Here is an 11,716-nt window from a genome sequence, read left to right as displayed (position 1 = left end):
TCACCCAAAATACTTTCGACATGCAATCTTAGCAATTATCCAGAAACCAAAAAAGACTGATTGGTCTTCACCTAGATCATACAGACCAATCGCTCTCCTATCAGTACTTAGCAAAGGACTGGAGCGCTTGGTGGCACAGAATATGGCATGGATCTCTATACACTACAAAGTATTAGCAAGGCAACAGTTTGGGGCTCTCCCACTAAGATCTGCAAATGATCTAACCACATGCCTAACATATGATGTTGAACAAGCACTAAATCAAGGCATGACTGCCTCACTCCTTACCCTAGATGTCAAAGGCGCTTTTGATGCCGTGCTTCCCGGCAGACTCATCCGCAGATTACGTGAGCAGGGCTGGCCCACTAATCTTGTTCTCTGGATTGCCTCCTTTGCTACTGGGCGATCAGTCCAGATCCGACTTGATGGAGAGATTGGCCCCTCAATAGACATTGCCTGCGGTCTCCCACAAGGATCCCCAGTATCTGGCATTCTTTTCATGCTCTACATAGCGCCCCTATTCTGTCTAGGAAACCCAAGGAACAGATTTAGTTACGCAGACGACGCAGCTAACCTGGCAATCTCAACATCTCTTGCTACTAACTGCGAAGCATTATCAGACTCACTACAAGAAGCTCTAAACTGGGGCGCTGCAGAGGGCATTACATTTGCACCAGATAAATACGAGCTTCTTCACTTCTCCCGACATAAAGCAGACCAGGACCCAACCTGCACACCTTCAGTAAAAGCTGGATCTATCATAATCTCAGAAAATACTAAACGGCTATATCTACGCTGGCTAGGAATCCTCTTTGACAAAAAGCTAACATTTAAATGGTATGTTGGTGAAACAGCATCTAAAGCTCTCACTGTGGCTAATGCCCTTCGCTCTCTAGAAAATACTATCCGTGGAGTCAAACCTTATTTACTACAGCAGGCTGTATCAGCCTGTGTACTCCATAAAGCATACTATGGCGCAGAAACCTGGTGGCCAGGATGTACTCGCCCTGGATCTTCCTAAATCTCAAATCGAGTTGGAGAACATCTTGAGAAACTAACCAAAGTAATACTAGCAGGCGCAAGAGCAGTCCTTCCAGTTTTCCGCACAACCCCAATATCTATTCTATACCGAGAGTCTGGATTCTCTCCGCCAGAAATTGAACTAGATCAAATAGCCCTCCAAACATCTGTCCGCCTACGGCATCTTAATCCATACCACCCACTCCAAAGACGCGCAGAACAGATAGCCAGAGATGGCCGACAAACCAGTTGATTTGCCCGCCAAGTGCTGGCGCTCCCTAACTCTGAACAAATAAACCCTCTACAACATGCTCCCTAGTACCCTCGTGAGTCACGCAAGAGTGCCCTAGCCCAAATAGGAGCTCCTATGGGACGCACTAAGGAACAGGCAGCGGCTGATTTCACGGCTTTTCAACGCACCATCCCTAGCTCGGATATTGTAATCTTTTCAGATGGATCTAGGCTGATAGATGGACGTGCAGGGGGTGGCTATATTGGATTTCAAGCACACCATCAGTTCCTCCGCTCCTCACTCTCATACGGACATGAGAAAGAGGTCTTTGACACAGAAGCAGAAGCTGCCCTAGCTGGTGCTCAAGCAGCAATAACATACCCAACAGCTCAATTTGCTACCAACCTATGGATCTGCCTTGACAACCTGGAAGTTGCCACGCGCCTCCTATCCCCCTCTACAGGATCCTCCCAAGAGGTCTTTGAATCCTTCCGCACCCTTGCAGCCGCCTGGCCACTACGCGAAAGGCTTCCACACACCAAAAGTGGATCAATCCAAATCTGATGGGTCCCTGGACACGCTAAAATCCCTGAGAACGAAGCGGCTGATCTCGCTGCCAAAGAGGGAGCTGCCTCAACCCCTCCTGCTCCTCAGAAATCCTCATACGCCTCGCTAAAGAGACATGCCAAGACTCAATCCCTATCCGCTGCTCAGTCACAATGGCAGAAGGTGGCACCACAGAGTTATCAAGATCTAGAAATAACTACTTCTCCTAAGCGCCCTGGGGAGCTTCAACTCAACCGACTTGACCTTGGCCGTATTATTGCGGCCCGTACTGGTCATGGAGACTTTGCAGACTACCATGAACGCTTTAATCATGATGATGCTTATCTTCTCTGTCGGTGTAGAGCACGAAAAGCACCTCTACATTTCTTCTTCTGCCATATAGCTAAGAGACGAGCTCCTCATCCACCTGGACCCCCTTCTGAAGTTATCTCTTTTCTTTTAGGTACTGCGAAAGGAACACGAAAACTAGCCTCATGGCTAGCAGAGACCCGTTTCTTTGAGGATATCTGTCCTCGCCAACCTCTCCTTAGCACCTAGCTAAGTCAGCCCTACTTCCCCCTTATATCTCTCTTTTCCTTCGTTCTTTCTTTCTTTCTTTCCTTCTTTCCTTCTTCCCTTTTTCTTTTCAAACTCACTGCTTAAGTATGATAGTGGTAGAATGATGGGTCATGGAGCGTAGGTGGACCATTGCAGCTGGCAAATACCCAAAACCCACTAGGAAGTGGATCTCCCTTTAAGACCACGGCAGCTATGGAAATGCGCCAAAGAGTCTCTTATCTGTATATAAATCTGATAGGACCTGAAGCCCGAGGCTTAACCCTCGGCGGCCTATGTCCCAGTAGGGATCGGTGGGAAGCGTGCAAGTCACGAACCACGGCCGTTAAATATATACACACACACACACACACACACACACTCGTTCTTGGGGACAAGTCACAATATTAGGAATCAAGATATCTTCATATTGTCAGGCTCATTAGGCCGCTTCGTGTTCGCGCCTTACTACCGTCTATGCTTCGTGATACGGACCGTAGTTAAACCAACAAGTTCGTTTCTATGCCCTTATGTACGACTTAAGCTCTGACTCGCCAATGGATCAACCTTCTACTTTCCTTGCAAATAACTGCTCTATCAGACATCGGATAATGCCTGTACTTCGAGTACCCGAACACGAGATGGTTTAGGCCGGTCCTCAACATGAACCTTGTGCAGCTGATACCAAACGCGTAAGAAGCCGCGTTTGTTCGCGACGACCGTCGGGAATAACACCAGGGTATATGGAAAATATTATGTATGGAGCGGGGTCAGTGCCTGATTTTTATGGCGTACAAGCGCCTAGATCGGAGGCCTCTGATTGGGCATACATGGTCACATAGCTCGACAATAATCTATGTGTAGCGGACACGTCGACATGCACTACCCATGCCAACCCGCACCAACCCCATCCTGGTCTTTGATGGGGTGGTGCGGGTGGCACGGGTAGTATCTTACCCTCGTTCATACGGCATCCTATAATGGTCCAACACAAATTACCGAGCCAGTCAATGTCATACACAACCTGAGTTTCGGTGCAGATGAATTAATGACCACGTAGTTATGCGAGTGCTGTCAATATGACGCTAATCAACGACTGCCACGTCCGCACTGTAAGGGATAAGGAAATCGAAACTTAAATAACGGGCCCGACCGATATTCATATTCTGGCATTTCACATTCAAGACTGCTATTCTCTCGCTTAGAAAGACTCCTAGTGCCGGAAACAGCGCCATGGATTCGCCAACTCACGTTATCGATCCAGACGGCGAAGTGATAATAGTGTTGCTGAATGTGGATACTACATTCGCGGAGGGGAGCGAGGATATGATTGCCCATGGGTTGTATAATACCGTTTCAGAACTGGACGAAGACATAAAGCGTCTCGAAGACTATACGGAGACGCCGAAGCCGAACCCTCGGGGGAAAAAGAAGAAGAAAAAGGGACATAAAAATGCTCGGGCTGATCTAGAGCGAATTCCCACGCCAATAGAAGAGCCTGTTCTTGTTGATGAACCTGTTCCTGTTGATGAACCTATTCCTGTTGATGAACCTATTCCTGTTGATGAACCTGTTCCTGTTGATGAACCTATTCCTGCTGATGAACCTGTTCCTGCTGATGAACCTGTTCCTGCTGATGAACCTGTTCCTGTTGATGAATCTATTCCTGCTGATGAACCTGTTCCTGCTGATGAACCTGTTCCTGCTGATGAACCTGTTCCTGTTGATGAATCTATTCCTGCTGATGAACCTGTTCCTGCAGAAGAGCCTGTTCCTGAAGAAGGACCAATTGAACAGCCTGTTGAATCACCGGACAGGAGTTGCTTCAGGATCCAAGTATCTGCAAAGCACTTAAAACTCGCGTCCCCGGTTTTCAGAAAAATGCTCATCGGTGGTTGGAAAGAAAGCGTCGCATGTCTGGCGCCGAGCTCGGTCGAGATTACTGCGGAGAGTTGGGATATCGAGGCACTCCTAATTCTCCTTCGTGCCATCCATGGACAACAATACCATATACCGCGAAAGCTAACACTTGAGATGCTCGCTAAAGTTGCTGTCATAGCTGACTACTATGAATGCAAGGAGGCTGTATATATTTGGGCAACTACATGGATCGACGCTCTGGAGGGAGAGCTTCCAAAAACATATTCTCGAGAGTTAATTTTGTGGTTGTGGATTTCCTGGGTTTTCCAGCTCTCTACTCAGTTCGAGTACGCAACATCGATTGCTATGTCACGGAGTAATGGTTGGATCAGCGGCTTGGGACTCCCAATCCCTGATCAAGTCATAAGTAAGGGTATACGGTCTCTAAAACTGGTTTGTCTCTAATTGAATTGCAGGAGCGATGAATAAGCGCAGAGAAGAGGCTATCGATAACTTGATCTATCGGCTTCACCAGATACACAAAGATCTCCTAAATGGCGTTCGAGGATGTGGCTATGAGTGTAGCTCAATCTTGTACGGGGCTCTCGCGAAGAAGATGCAGTCAAATGATCTGCTTTCACCCAGGCCGACAGCTCCATTTCCAGGTATAAATTATAAACAACTTGTACAGAAAGTTTTGGAATTCGAGTCGCCGCAGTGGGCACGTCCGAACTCATATTATTCGGGATATGGTTCCTCAAACCGCCACGAGTGTTTAGACTTCTCCTTTGCATCCCTATTCGGTGGGTTGAATGACAGTCTTGACGGCCTTCATCTGCATAGCTATATCTCCTGATGGAAAGCGAAGCTTTGAACTTTGTTATGTCACTGAAACGTATCATTTGGCTTTTACAGTGGTTTGCAGGTTCAGAGTAACAAACTAAAACTCTCTTCTCTTTCTGAAATAGTGCCAAGAAGACCGCCGTAGTAAATATAGAATAATGTCGGCATAATATGAATCCGGAAATAACATCGTATCTGTTGTTACAAATTTTGCTTTACAATACATGTACAATACTAGAATACATGGATGCCTAGTGTGGGATTAGCGATTCCTTATTAATTCTGAGGCATATACTATAGTAGGTGGTGTGGAGACTTCCTATTGGCTGGAGCACAATAACTACGCATTGGAAAATACTAACCAGTTAAGTAGGTTCACAGGCTAACGTAATCCACAAGCGAGTTGGCCACACAAGCGAGTTGGCCACTTTTCCCGAAAACGCGCTCTATTATTGATTTCAAATCTCAATTTCTAACCACATACAAATTATATACAAAAGAATTAACTACTAGTACGATTTGGACATCCAGTTATTTTATGTCCTTCAATACCGCAACCACTGCAGCGGAAATGACGCCGTACAGGTGGATGAGAGACTGGGAGCTCAGGCTCGGCCGGAGCAGTAGAAACAGCTTGAGATGCCTCAATCTGACCTTGTACAAGTGCCTGAGCTTCCTCTCTGGTAATTCCATGATCATGGGATATTTGCTTTTTAGATTTTTGGCGTTTTTGCTTCTCCTTCTCATGTGCAGCCCGTAGATCATGGAGTTCCTTCTGTGCAATTGTAAGCTTATTAATACTCATCTCATAAGCCTTTGATGCCCGTGTAAACACTTCACCAATAGCCTCAGATGAACTTCTTGTATGCCGGCTTATTCTCTTCTTGGTTGTAGTCATTTGGCGCTTAAATTGACGTGCGTTTTGAGGGGTTTGCAAGCAGGATGATTGTGTATCACTTGATCGACTTGGAGGGGGTGTTGGAGTCTTCAATCGAACAGTAAGCTGTTGATAAACTCGATCTGGATTGAATGGTACTAATCCAGTTGCTGTAAAGCTATTCCGAACAGTTTGAGCTTTGTATGCCATCGTACGAGCCTTTGGGAATGCAGTAAGAAAGTCGAGTTTATCAATATGGTTGAATCCAAGCCTCATTCGCTGCTCAACAAGCTGTCCATAATGTCGCTTTAAAACAGCAAAACAGCCAACATCAAGAGGCTGTAAAAGATGTGAAGAATGAGGAGGCATACAAACCGGAATAATATTATTCTCAGTGCATGTACGGTCAAATTCAGCAGTTAAATGGCTTCCATGGCCATCAAGAATCAACATCCGATATTTCCCCAATGTACGGCCATCAATAAGAGGGATAAAATGAGTTTTAAGCCATTCTAATCCAATCTTATCTGTCGTCCATCCATTATCGCTAATATTGATTTTCCAGTCGTCTGGAAGATCCTCAAACCAGCCTAGTCGAGTGTATTTCTTTGCCTTAAAAATAATATACGAAGGCAATGCCCACCCAATCGAATTAACTGCCTCAATTGCAGTTACCCATTCTCGGTCACCAGGCTGTAATAGCTTTGGCCGAGCATATCGATCGCTTCCAGTGATAACCTTTGTAGTCGCACAGAGTCCCATAGCAAAGCCAGTCTCATCAAAATTGTAGATATCTTCTGGCAAGATCCCATACTCTAATATAACCTCTCGTACGCGATCAAAATATTCTTGGATTATTTTTGGATCTTCACATTTGGCGCGTTCATAGTTATATTTCCGTGAGAATTTTGATTCAATCTCTGGGCGACGTTTGACAAGATTGTATACCCAGTTTTCTCCAACATGTTGGTTTCCGCGTTGTGAAAGAAGACAATTAGCCATATCCCGTACAAGAGAGTGTCGAGGAGGTAATCCACGTTTATCTAGATCTAAGATCCATCTAACAAGCGATTCCTCCTCAGATTGAGTTAATTTATGGCCATTGGCGCGTGTTTCAGCTCGATATGCCATGCCATGTAGTCTGTTTTGAAGTGTTGACCGTGAGACATTATAGATCTCTGCTGCTTTTCTTATAGAGTGTATTTTTTCATTTTTTAAATCGTAGATAGCTAACAAGATTCGTCCCTCTTGTTCAACTGAATTTTTTGAATTTTTATTGCGAATTGGCGGCATATTGACGTGTTGAATTGTGTAGAATCAATATAGAGCGCGTTTTCGGGAAAAGTGGCCAACTTGCTTGTGTGGCCAACTCGCTTGTGGATTACGGTTAAACATATTCGTAACTTACGTGATCATTGCGGCCTGGTGCACTATTTTCGAAGTCTGCTGCATCTTCTCTTCCTTTCATTTCTCCAAACACTAAACATGCACGAACTTTTAATACTTTGAATAGCACCCAAGCTTGCTTTATTAACAGTCCAATTCATGTTTGATATGCTAAAAAATGATGAGTAACTGAATATATCCCAGAAGGTTCACGCTGCGATTTGTAGACGACAAGGAGACTATTATATTCAGAGGAATATTCAGGGCAGTTTCCAATATTGTGGCAGCGCAAAGGAATACAGTACAATCGGGGAAATATGAAGAGGCTGAGAGAGATAGCTGACAAATATGACCCTGAAAGTGTTTTCCAGGGATTGCAAAATGGTGGGTGGTTACTACGCCGAGAGGAATAGAGCATATAAAAACCCCGTTCCGGTACTACGATCAGTACGTGTATTACCGGTATTACGGTTTTGCAATATATATATTACCGGTATCGTGTATATTTAGTTTTCTTTGTTTCCTTTGACGGACAACTCGTTAGAATTAAGTGTACTGTCTCTCTACCTATAACCAAATTATCACTCAAATTCAAAGAATAAAGCAAGCAAGGAACGAAAATGGTACCCCATTTCATTTTCGGGACAGCCACTCTCGGCATGGACCAGACACAATTCCAAAATGCCGAATCAGTCACAGCCCTTCTCAAAACCCTCGAAAAACTTGATATCTACCGTCTTGACACAGGTGCCCGCTACCCACCACTCAATCCTGGCAGATCAGAACAACTGATTGGCGAGGTGCCAAAGGAGCTGGGGAGCAAGTTCACGGTCGACACCAAGATATATACGAACACGAAGACAGATGGGAGTGGAGATCTGAGTAGCGAAGCTATAGAGAAGTCAGTCAACGCGAGTTTGCAGCGGCTTCAGCGGGTAGAAGGGGTAAGCTGGGTATTACGCGCAAGTTAAGAGTGGCTCATTTATTTCTGATGCTATGCATAGGTAAATGTCCTCTATGTACATCGGCCTGACCCTGCCACACCTTTGGAGGAGCAGATAGAAGAGTTTAATAGGCAGATATCACAGGGTCGTTGTAAGGCTGTAAGTGCAACTGATCTGGTTCAATTCAGTGCACCCATAATGATGACATTAGTGGGGAATTTCAAATATGCAACCTGAAACACTACAAGCTGTTCTGGACCTGTGTGAGAATAGAGGCTGGCAGAAACCAATCTGCTACCAGGGCAATTACAATCTGATCACACGAGGCATGGAGACAAGGCTCTTGCCAATCCTGCGAGCTAGGGGCATTTCCTATAATGCCTTTCAGTATGTTTTCTTTTTCAAACATCAGCCCAATCTTATAAACTGACATATGAAATAAATCAGGCCACTCGCGGCAGGCTTCCTTACAGGGAAACTAGTGAATAACCAGCATGCTGGCTCTCGTTTCGGAGATGAGAACCCACTTGGTAAATCAGCACAGAAACTGTTTGGAGCGGCAGAATTGCTTGATGCGATGAATGCATTTGATACAAGAGTCAAAGCATGTGGCCTGTCATCCCTCGAGGTGGCTATCCGATGGATTGCCCATCACTCCGCGCTATCGAATGAGGATGGCATCATTTTGGGTGCTAGTAAGACACCACAGATATCTGAAACGGTAGAGTTGGTCCGGAAGGGCCCTTTGCCAGCGAAGGTGCTAGATCTCACCGAAGAACTATGGGATGCAGTCAAAGAAATACGGGGCCAAATTATTTAACTCAGTGACTAGTAAGAAGTTATAAGAACTATGAGTTAAAGCTCTCATGTATTTATTTTTCGGTTTCTTCCCTCTGCGAAGCTCTCACTATGGTCGTGATTCAATTAAAACTCTAGAAAATATGGAATAGTAAAAAATTTAAGTCTTTATAATCTAGAATCTAGTTAGTATAGTATGTCTTCCTTCAAAAACTAACCTGTGTGGACATAGGTGTGAATGTAAATATTCTGTTGGGCTTTTGACCAACTAGACCAAAAAGCTGCGCGCATACTAGATGATCTAGTATGGATGTAAATAGCTGGCAAAGGTGATGTGTGATGTGAGTTGGGTCTTTTGACTAACTAGACCAAAAAGCTGCGCGCATACTAGATGATCTAGTATGGATGTAAATAGCTGGCAAAGGTGATGTGTGATGTGAGGTGATATTCCCAACATATTCTGTTTATTAGAGTTAAAGGCCTTAGGCAGCAACAATGTAAGCTTATATACCATGCTTTGTACAACCACCGCAATTACCTAGTACTCTTTCTTTCAATCTCATAGACAATAAAATATACACACACTATGACCACCCCACTGATAGTCCTTTTGCTTTCGTTATTTACCTTGTGGTCATCTTATATCTTTGGTCATTCCAACTTAGTCATAGATCTGGGTTACCAATTGAATCAGGGTCAAACCGTGGTAGGCGAGCCTTTTTTTCCCTCTCAATAAATGCACACACAAAAAAGTAACTCGCTTTCAGAACAACTCGCTGGTAACGTTCAGGAACATTCGCTACGCCGATGCCCCTCGCTTCAAGCCTCCAACCGTCCCAGGTAGAAACCGCAGCGCAGTTCAAAATGCAAGCGATATCATCTGCCCGCAGGGTATGCCAGGTTGGCTCTTGTACGGCGCAGTCGTGCCTGTCACAAAAGAGAACCTTCCACCCGTCGACCCGCGCACATCCGAAGATTGTCTATTTCTAGATGTCTTATTACCCCAACGCGTATGGATGGAACGAGCAAGAACAACAAAACGTGCGCCAGTGCTCGTGTGGATTCACGGAGGTGGCTATACACTTGGCTGGAAAGATGCGAGCGGGCGCGGAAACGGGTTGGTGGCGCGAAGTGAATGGCATAATCAACAAGGAGTGATCTTGGTGTCGATTAACTATCGCCTTGGTCTTTTTGTGAGTGTATCCCCCAAAAAGAAAGAGCAAGAGAAATAACAGAGGCCCCCAGGGTTGGATGAATGGCGAGGGAGTGACTTCCAATATTGGTTTGCTGGACCAGCGCCTTGCTTTGGACTGGGTTCAAAAACACATTCATCTGTTCGGTGGTGATCCAGATAATGTAACCATCCTGGGCGAGTCGGCCGGTGGTGGATCTGTTGAAGCCCATCTGACAGCGTACGGAGGACGCATTGTTGGCAAACCTCTGTTTAAAGGGGCCATTGCACAAAGCCCGTTTCTCGTGCCGGAATACCCATACCCCAACTCGTATGTGAACAGCGTAGCCAAGTATGGGAATGTATCGTCGATTGCAGATCTACAAAGCATGTCATCAACAGACTTGCAGACGCTAAATGCACTCGTTGTTGGGAACACACCTGTCTTTGGGACATTTACATTTGGTAAATTCTTTTCATCTTCACAAGACCCTAAGCGACATTTGCATTCAAAATCCCTGTGTCGATCTTAATTCCATGCACTATTATACTAACTTTCTTTTAGGTGTCACCGTCGACGGCGATTATGTCCCTGACCTCCCAGGCAAACTGTTGCAACAAGGAAAATTCGACAAGACTGTTTATGTGATGACCGGGCATAACGGAGATGAAGGCTCTCGCTTTGTGCCTAGTACTATAGTCACCAATGAATCCTCTTATCGAGAATTCCTACAATCTGTCTTTCCATCTTTGGCAGACAACCCTGAAAAATTGTTCTTCATCACACAAACATTGTATCCACCCATATTCAACGGCGGTCAGGGATACACAACTCAAACTGAGCGAAACAACATAACCATTGGAGACGCAGTCCAGGTATGTAACACTCGCTACATGAACCAAGCGGCTTTTTTACCTGCAACGTACGCGTACCAATTCTCGGTGCCGCCAGCTGTTCACGGCGCCGACCTGTCATACACCTTTTATGATTTTGGATCAGCAGTGGATACTGATGAAGTAAACGCGACCGTTGCAATGATATTACAGCATTACATCACCCAGTTCGCTGCCACGGGCTCGCCAAATGCACATAAATTGCCATATTTTCCGCCTGCAACGGGCGGTTTGGGGGTCCAGAATTTAGGCAGTGATTTTGTAGGGCCCATGCAGGACGAGTCTGGGGTTAGGGATTTACCTGAGCGGTGTCATTACTGGCAACAAGCACCTTACCTTTCTAGAGATGATGAAAGCCATTGGAGTCGTCCATGAATCTTAGGGCTCTCCATGGATATGCGGATATCGATATATCCATGGATCTTACGTAGGGCTGTTGACGATATCCGCCTCGGCAGATATTATTCGACCGGATATCGGCGGCGGATACGATATTCGCTGTTCTTTCCACGGCGGATACGAATATCGAATATTATTCGACTGCTGGTCATCCCGGCGGATACGATATCTGCTATACCGCGCCGATATTC

At 45.4% G+C, this 11,716-nt stretch overlaps 6 protein-coding genes across 6 annotated transcripts in view, besides 4 other annotated features; 5 read left to right on the top strand and 1 right to left on the bottom strand.

Annotated features, from left to right (window-relative positions):
* TSTA_107530 (transposon I factor, putative) overlaps positions 1-1,021 on the top strand; it is a gene marked incomplete at both ends in the record, with an annotated part of 2,492 nt that extends 1,471 nt beyond the window's left edge. The window contains one exon of the mRNA XM_002486739.1: positions 1-1,021. This exon is cut by the window's left edge and continues 3 nt beyond it. Within this exon, the coding sequence (XP_002486784.1) occupies positions 1-1,021 (1,021 nt within the window).
* Positions 5-2,197: a mobile genetic element.
* On the top strand, positions 1,329-1,816 carry TSTA_107520 (uncharacterized protein; the record flags this gene model as incomplete). Its single annotated transcript, XM_002486738.1, has 2 exons — positions 1,329-1,346; positions 1,409-1,816. The coding sequence occupies 2 exons, from the start codon at positions 1,329-1,331 to the stop codon at positions 1,814-1,816; spliced, it is 426 nt and encodes a 141-aa protein (XP_002486783.1).
* A 193-nt stretch (positions 2,198-2,390) lies between the features above and the next one.
* Positions 2,391-2,444: a microsatellite.
* A 265-nt stretch (positions 2,445-2,709) lies between these two features.
* Positions 2,710-2,735: a microsatellite.
* An 851-nt stretch (positions 2,736-3,586) lies between these two features.
* On the top strand, positions 3,587-5,236 carry TSTA_107510 (uncharacterized protein; the record flags this gene model as incomplete). The annotated part of the gene is made up of 3 exons (XM_002486737.1): positions 3,587-4,640; positions 4,690-4,878; positions 4,905-5,236. The coding sequence occupies 3 exons, from the start codon at positions 3,587-3,589 to the stop codon at positions 5,027-5,029; spliced, it is 1,368 nt and encodes a 455-aa protein (XP_002486782.1). The 3' UTR covers positions 5,030-5,236.
* Positions 5,237-5,558: 322 nt separating this feature from the next.
* Positions 5,559-7,064, bottom strand: TSTA_107500 (uncharacterized protein; the record flags this gene model as incomplete). The annotated part of the gene is made up of 2 exons (XM_002486736.1): positions 5,559-6,272; positions 6,309-7,064. 2 exons carry the CDS (start codon positions 7,062-7,064, stop codon positions 5,559-5,561), a joined length of 1,470 nt encoding a protein of 489 aa, XP_002486781.1.
* Positions 5,685-7,181: a mobile genetic element.
* A 668-nt stretch (positions 7,182-7,849) lies between these two features.
* TSTA_107490 (oxidoreductase, putative) lies at positions 7,850-9,213 on the top strand. Its single transcript, XM_002486735.1, has 4 exons — positions 7,850-8,263; positions 8,324-8,422; positions 8,475-8,650; positions 8,711-9,213. Exons 1-4 carry the CDS (start codon positions 7,940-7,942, stop codon positions 9,081-9,083), a joined length of 972 nt encoding a protein of 323 aa, XP_002486780.1. The 5' UTR covers positions 7,850-7,939; the 3' UTR covers positions 9,084-9,213.
* A 409-nt stretch (positions 9,214-9,622) lies between these two features.
* TSTA_107480 (carboxylesterase, putative) lies at positions 9,623-11,501 on the top strand (the record flags this gene model as incomplete). The annotated part of the gene is made up of 4 exons (XM_002486734.1): positions 9,623-9,767; positions 9,829-10,254; positions 10,307-10,697; positions 10,798-11,501. The coding sequence occupies exons 1-4, from the start codon at positions 9,648-9,650 to the stop codon at positions 11,499-11,501; spliced, it is 1,641 nt and encodes a 546-aa protein (XP_002486779.1). The 5' UTR covers positions 9,623-9,647.
* Between the last annotated feature and the right edge of the window lie 215 nt (positions 11,502-11,716).

The sequence above is a fragment of the Talaromyces stipitatus genome, genomic scaffold (assembly GCF_000003125.1).
Source record: "Talaromyces stipitatus ATCC 10500 scf_1105507295511 genomic scaffold, whole genome shotgun sequence".
NCBI classification, from domain to species: domain Eukaryota; kingdom Fungi; phylum Ascomycota; class Eurotiomycetes; order Eurotiales; family Trichocomaceae; genus Talaromyces; species Talaromyces stipitatus.
The sequence above is the reverse complement of the archived record's forward strand: the minus strand, read 5'-3'. Positions and strand labels throughout refer to the sequence as shown.

Excerpts from the sequence above, each read along its gene's own strand:
- TSTA_107490 (XM_002486735.1), top strand. The coding sequence starts at position 7,940 with ATGGTACCCCATTTCATTTTCGGGACAGCCACTCTCGGCATGGACCAG. Across the intron at positions 8,423-8,474 it reads CACAGGGTCGTTGTAAGGCT|TGGGGAATTTCAAATATGCA; the intron begins GTAAGTGCAACT and ends TGATGACATTAG. Across the intron at positions 8,651-8,710 it reads ATTTCCTATAATGCCTTTCA|GCCACTCGCGGCAGGCTTCC; the intron begins GTATGTTTTCTT and ends GAAATAAATCAG.